This window comes from Mustelus asterias, chromosome 5, assembly GCF_964213995.1.
Source record: "Mustelus asterias chromosome 5, sMusAst1.hap1.1, whole genome shotgun sequence".
NCBI classification, from domain to species: Eukaryota; Metazoa; Chordata; class Chondrichthyes; order Carcharhiniformes; family Triakidae; genus Mustelus; species Mustelus asterias.
This window is the reverse complement of record NC_135805.1, coordinates 137,709,902-137,715,901: the sequence shown is the minus strand read 5'-3', so window position 1 is coordinate 137,715,901 and position 6,000 is coordinate 137,709,902. Positions and strand designations below refer to the sequence as shown.

The 6,000-nt window shown below is 38.3% G+C and overlaps 1 protein-coding gene across 4 annotated transcripts in view; it reads right to left on the bottom strand.

Annotated features, from left to right (window-relative positions):
* Positions 1–1,010: 1,010 nt before the first annotated feature.
* LOC144493810 (katanin p60 ATPase-containing subunit A1-like) overlaps positions 1,011–6,000 on the bottom strand; it is a 29,405-nt gene continuing 24,415 nt past the window's right edge. For all 4 annotated transcript variants that reach the window (XM_078213341.1, XM_078213340.1, XM_078213343.1 and 1 more), the window contains one exon: positions 1,011–4,603. In XM_078213341.1, the coding sequence (XP_078069467.1) occupies positions 4,405–4,603 (199 nt within the window). In that variant the 3' untranslated portion in view covers positions 1,011–4,404. The remainder of the gene's footprint in view (positions 4,604–6,000) is intronic.

Here is a 6,000-nt window from a genome sequence, read left to right as displayed (position 1 = left end):
TGTCTAGAAGAGGTGTAACTGACAATATCCCGAATCACTGCCATTTGAAAGGAAATAAGAGAAACAAGGAGGGGATGAAAATGAAGTAAAAGTAATCAAAATGGGACAGGAATGGCGGTCTGAACTTGTCGAGTCTAGAATGCCTTAAAGTGCCTAGCTGAAAGGTGAGGTACTGGTCGTCAAGACTGCGATGCATTCACTGAGTTGGAACACTGCAGAGGAGTGGGATCAAGGTGGACAATCAAAATAACCCCAAGCTTCTTGTCGCATGTTATGTTTGTGGACTAAACAGACACATTCTACAAAGCAGTCATCCAGCCTGCATTTTCTCTCTCCAGTGTAGACATTGTGAGCAGCGAATACAGTAAACTAAATTGAAAATACAAGCAAATTGCTGTTTCTCCTTGGGAATATTTGTAGAATGTTGAACTTGCTACTGCATGGAGTGGTTGGAGAAAGTATTATAGGTACATTATAGGAGAAACCCGATGAGCATTTGATAAAATAGGATATGATGATATGAAAAGATGGGATGAAACTCATGTGGAGCAGAAACAATGGCAGACCAGCTGAGCTAAATGGCCTGTTTCTGTGCTATTTAATTTTGTAACCTCTCCTTTCCACCCCAGATTTGGTGCTAGGTACAACCTGTGGGGTGTCGGAGTATGACTGGCTGGGTTTTCCAAGCTGCCTTCATGTAGTTGACATGGTGATCGTTAGCACCCATGAAGGGAATTGTTAAATTTCTGGGGCTCCTTGTGTGGATCAGATATTTGAAAATCCCAGCTCTCTCAATCACTGGAAAGGCTTTTGCTTGCCCAGAGAGCTAGGAAAAATACCGCAGCATTCTTCACGAGTGACTAAAGCACCCTTTCTGGATCGCAGCTGGGATTTCAATCCTTTGCTTCCACTGACCTACTTAATCTTCAAAGAGCTGCAGAATAATATGGTGTGTGTTTTCAACTGCCAAACCAAGTTATTAAACAGAAACAAAACAAGTGACTAATAGCAGGAGTACAAAATTTTAATGATAGCTCTTCAAGCATTTGCACTTAGTTGCATAGTCAGGACTCCTGCATCCATGACTGAAAAACCAGAGCTCCTTCATCTGTGACAGTATAAAGTCACCACTTGGTGCAGTTACCAGCCTGGACTCAAGATTTTCCTCGTTGTCAGTCAGGACTAGCAAAGTTGAAAGTTCATTTCCATTTCTTTATGGACAAATTACATTGTTTAGATTGGTTGCAGCAGGTTGCATTTCTTTATTGGATCTTCAAGACTATAATTTGTCTTCTGGAGCCTCTATACTGCTCTGATTCAGCTGACATGGTTCCATTCGGTTTTGTTGGGACTAGATGACTTCTTTTGATTGCACCATTTGTTTCTTCATTGTTTGAACAGCAGTGTATTTTGTGAGCACTGGTTTTGCTAGTTCCAGTTTTGAGGACATCACTTCCAAGTAGTGGAATTGCAGTGTAAAAGGATATATTCAAAAATACTCAAATCGTCAATTGCAGAACTAAATGCACATCAAAATGCTTGCAGCAGTGTCCTTTTATTGAAGGCAGGTCCTTATACAAACAGTAAAATGTATTTCGAGTGTTGAAGTACAAATATTTAATTTTGTATAAAATCTATAATAAAAATACTGTACTCCAGTGAGTACATCTCAATTTATTTTAGAGAGGGAAAATGGAAAGTTATTGATGCTTCAAGTGCTGAGTTTGAATATTTAACTGCTACAGAGAAATGGTGGTTAGCAAATCAACAATTTATTGTACTGGACTATCAAGTATGCAGAAAAAATTGATTTTAGAAGTGTTTGGCCATTCTTTCAGCTTACGCTTGGTTTATATCCCACCAGGATTCTCCATCTTTCTCTTTATAGGCTTGATATGAAAATGGTTCAGCATCGAGTGATCTCTAATCCCCAGATTCCATTTTGTAATCATCTTGCACAATTGGTTATGTATCCAAGGACATAATTTAAAATCCTCAATTCAGTTTCTAATCAATAAAAAATGAATAAGAACATGTATTAACTTTGGTCTCTAGTTAGTCGTACCATTCTGCCCTGGTGGAAAGATAACTGACATAGTTCCTTCTAAGTAAATATTTCAAATAAGGCAGCTCTGTGGAGTGTATCTTGTTTTGCTAAACCAAGAGTGGAGATAAATGAAAAGGCAAAAGGACATTCTTCCCATTTCCACATACAATGACAAGTGTACCAAAGGCAGGATTCTAAGGCCATAAATTTCAGGTCAGTTTGAAGTACCGACATGGAGGGTCAGACATTCATTCTTAGTTAAACTACAGAGAATTTCGCAAACCCAATAAGTGGCAAATGCATAGGTAAAATGAGTTCAAATCAAACATTTCTTGAAAGGATGCTGATCTATTGAGGAGCAAGCTAAAGAGACACATTCACTGAACCACACAAAATATCAAGCTGATTTGTCTAAAGTCTTGTTCCCAATTAAATCAAACTACCCAAGTTAATTTAATTATTTTGGCCTATCTGAACACAAACTAAATGGAAGAAACAAGAATTGGTGGACCATACTATTACATTAGGATTACTGGAGAAAACTTAAGGTAAGAACGAACAAGAACATTTCAATGGATCTAAGCGGCAATTGTGGAAACACAAGGATGAAGTTTTTCCATTTGGCCTATATGCCTTCAAGCATGGAGGTCAAGAAATTGGATTACAATCCAGGTGAACCATATGCTAGCCATGCCAAATGAGACCAGTGGCAACACTATAGCACATTGGTCCTCAACCTGGGAATAGGGTTGGTGTCAATCTAGGATTTTTTTGTACCCAGAAGAATCATTCATGTTTAACTGTTCTTGTAGCCAACATCATTTTCTGCAGGATGACGGATCCAGTAAATCCTTGTGCTGATTCTGGAGTAGTGAAGTGGTGCAACAATTTAAAAGCTGCAAGAACAAATGGTGGGATGTCTTCTACAGAAGCATTTGACTTATTTTAAAACCAGAAGCTGGCATCAGTTCACTCCTACATGGATTTCCAACCTTTTAATTTAACGAAAAATGGGCAGAGCACGTTGTTGATTTGCACAATTGACATTAAGGACCCAATCAGCAATTAAAGTAAAAATGTACAAAATCACCCTCTCAATCTTCGAGTAAGATTTTCTTCAGCATTTAAACTGAGAAATAAACAGAAACCAATAGGTAAATCAAACATTTGCTATGTGGGAAACAACAAAAAGATCTGACAGGAGTAAAAGTAAAGAACTAAAAATTAGCCGTCTCACACAGATGGGGAGAAATCAGATGATTGCCCAGGCAGGTGTGTCGAATGCTATTCCGCCCCTTAGAATAACACACATTGTTTATTCAGTTAGCACATGTAGGTACAGAGTTAGGATTGCAACTAGTGACTATTTATTAAAATATTCTGAGATCACTTTTATGGATTGTATAACGTGCTAATAAAATCCAACCGGGTCACAAAAGTGTGCATGAAATGCAGTGGGTCCGACTGCTTTACTAACATTGCTGTGCTCAAGTTTTTTGGCATTTTTAAGATTGCTTTTTTGTACTTTATGGAGCAACTTCACATAAATAAAGGATCGAGGCAACACCGAGATAAGATGGAAAGAGGAAAGGGCAAGGTAGAGCGTAAAATAAAGAGGCACAAAGAAAATAAACAAAGTTGAAATGAATAAGAACAAGAATACAGAGAAAAGGAGAACATGATTTCAACTTCTCATTGTGTTCATTTTGCAGGTAGCTTGCATTTTAAGAATGTGTTTTATGGTGCCTATTAGAAATTAACCCATTACAAAAATAAGAGGGAATCCCATCATCAAAATGCAATTAAAATATTAATTCAAAGAATTCTGATTAATGCTTACTTGCAATTCTCTTCGGAAGTGAACACAATTGACTCACCTGAATGAAGTTTGGGAATGCTTGATGTTGAAGCATCCCAACAGTTGTATTTATACAGTTACAATAGATAGTCATCAGTAATCCTTGCTTCAACATCAGCTATAAATGTTAACTCATACTGGCAGATTCAAAAATTTCCAGAAGATATTAAATAAAACAATGCTAACAAAAATAAACTTACATAGGTAAAGAAAAACAAAATGTTAGAATTAAACAGAATTCTTTGCTCGGATTTGTTTTTTTTAAAAACAGATTCCACATCTTTACTTTGGTTTCTCAATATCCCCTGTTTAAATAAAAACATTCTAGAGAGTAGGAAATGAAAGATGGACAGAAGTAAGGATTTGACAGCAAGTCACTTTTAAATAGGGCACTGTAGGCAACAATTTTTGGCCTGAGGTTTAAGAAGTCAATCTTTTACCTTACCTGAGTGAACTCAATAGTATTTAGCTGGTACTAACTAAATGTGTCTCACATGGATTAATAGGAACCAAACTCTGCAATCCAGTTCTCATACTTCTCAAGGTCTGCAGCAGAAACAGACTTAGAAACTTTTTTTAAGGCCATTCCAAAATCTTCCATGGTTGTCGGCATTTGCAACTCATCCCTGGAGATGTTTCTTATTTCCTCAGGAGTAAGTCCTTGGATGCGACGTCGCATGGCCATCATGGAGGCATCCCTGCAGAAAATTAAAAACTGAATATAATTAGAGAGAGCAAGAGTGGGGTATGAGCACAGGAAAAGGCTATGACTCCCGAGAGTGAAGCATCGATAAACAAATGGTATCAAAATAATTTTACCTGCCCACTCCACCTTCACATCTAATACCAATGCAAAGAGCCTTTAAATTCTCCATTTGTAATGTCAAGAATTTGGGGAAGTTAGAGATTAACAGCCGGACTTGACGAAAACATAACAGGCAAGTAACAAAACTAGCAGGCGTCTAGAGATGTGATTTACCCAGTAACTAGATTAGCAAGCGTTCAGAGAACTTGAGGTATGAATTGCTATATCAATAAAATACTGTTTATCAGAGATCAGTGGAGCTATACAATGGATGATTTCGAAATGCAAGGAATATGAGAGATATATATCTTAATCCACAGTGTAGCACATAAAAGCAACTAAATGGTATAATTGCTAGCATCCTCTCTGGGAAGCAGGGTAGTTTCACAGCCCGAGAGGCTAGTTTTCGAACTAACAGTCAGGCAGGCCAGAATCTTCAGAGAGGCCAGTTCCATCTCTGAGCAGAGCCTGTTCCATCTAACATCTAGAGCCACAGCTGATTGCAGATATTCTCTTCCAGAAGATGCAGTTTCATATCTTCATCGATTCAGCAAAATTAGTTTCATAGAAATCATAGAAACCCTACAGTGCAGAAAGAGGCCATTTGGCCCATCGAGTCTGCACCGACCACAATCCCACCCAGGCCCTACCCCCATACATTTTACCCGCTAATCTCTCTAACCTACGCATCTCAGGACACGAAGGGCAATTTTAGCATGGTCAATCAACCTAACCCGCACATCTTTGGACTGTGGGAGGAAACTGGTGCACCCGGAGAAAACCCACGCAGACACGAGGAGAATGTGCAAACTCCACACAGACAGTGACCCAAGCTGGGAATTGAACCCGGATCCCTGGAGTTGTGAAGCAGCAGTGCTAACCACTGTGCTACCGTGCCGCCCAAAGCTTCCAGATCTGGTCATTTAAGAATGTCATAGAAACTAGTGATGAGAATATACTTGCGATGTTTAGACAATCTTCTCCAATCCAGTAGAAATAAAGAATAAATTTGATCCAGCTGTTTTAATATACAAAAGTTTGATAGGAGAAATTAGGGAAAGATTATTTCCAGTACTTGGGGAGTCAATAAAGTGGGGTCATCAATTCAAAATGATCACTAAAATTTGGAAGAGAGGTTTGCTGTCTATTTCCATTTCTGAAATGCTTCAAGACTTTAATGTGCTAGATAAATGCAAGATGTTGTGTATCAGTATAGGAACAGGATCCATATAAATAAATTATATTTAAATACGAGGTACGAGCATGGGAGAGGAGTGTAAGCAAATGACT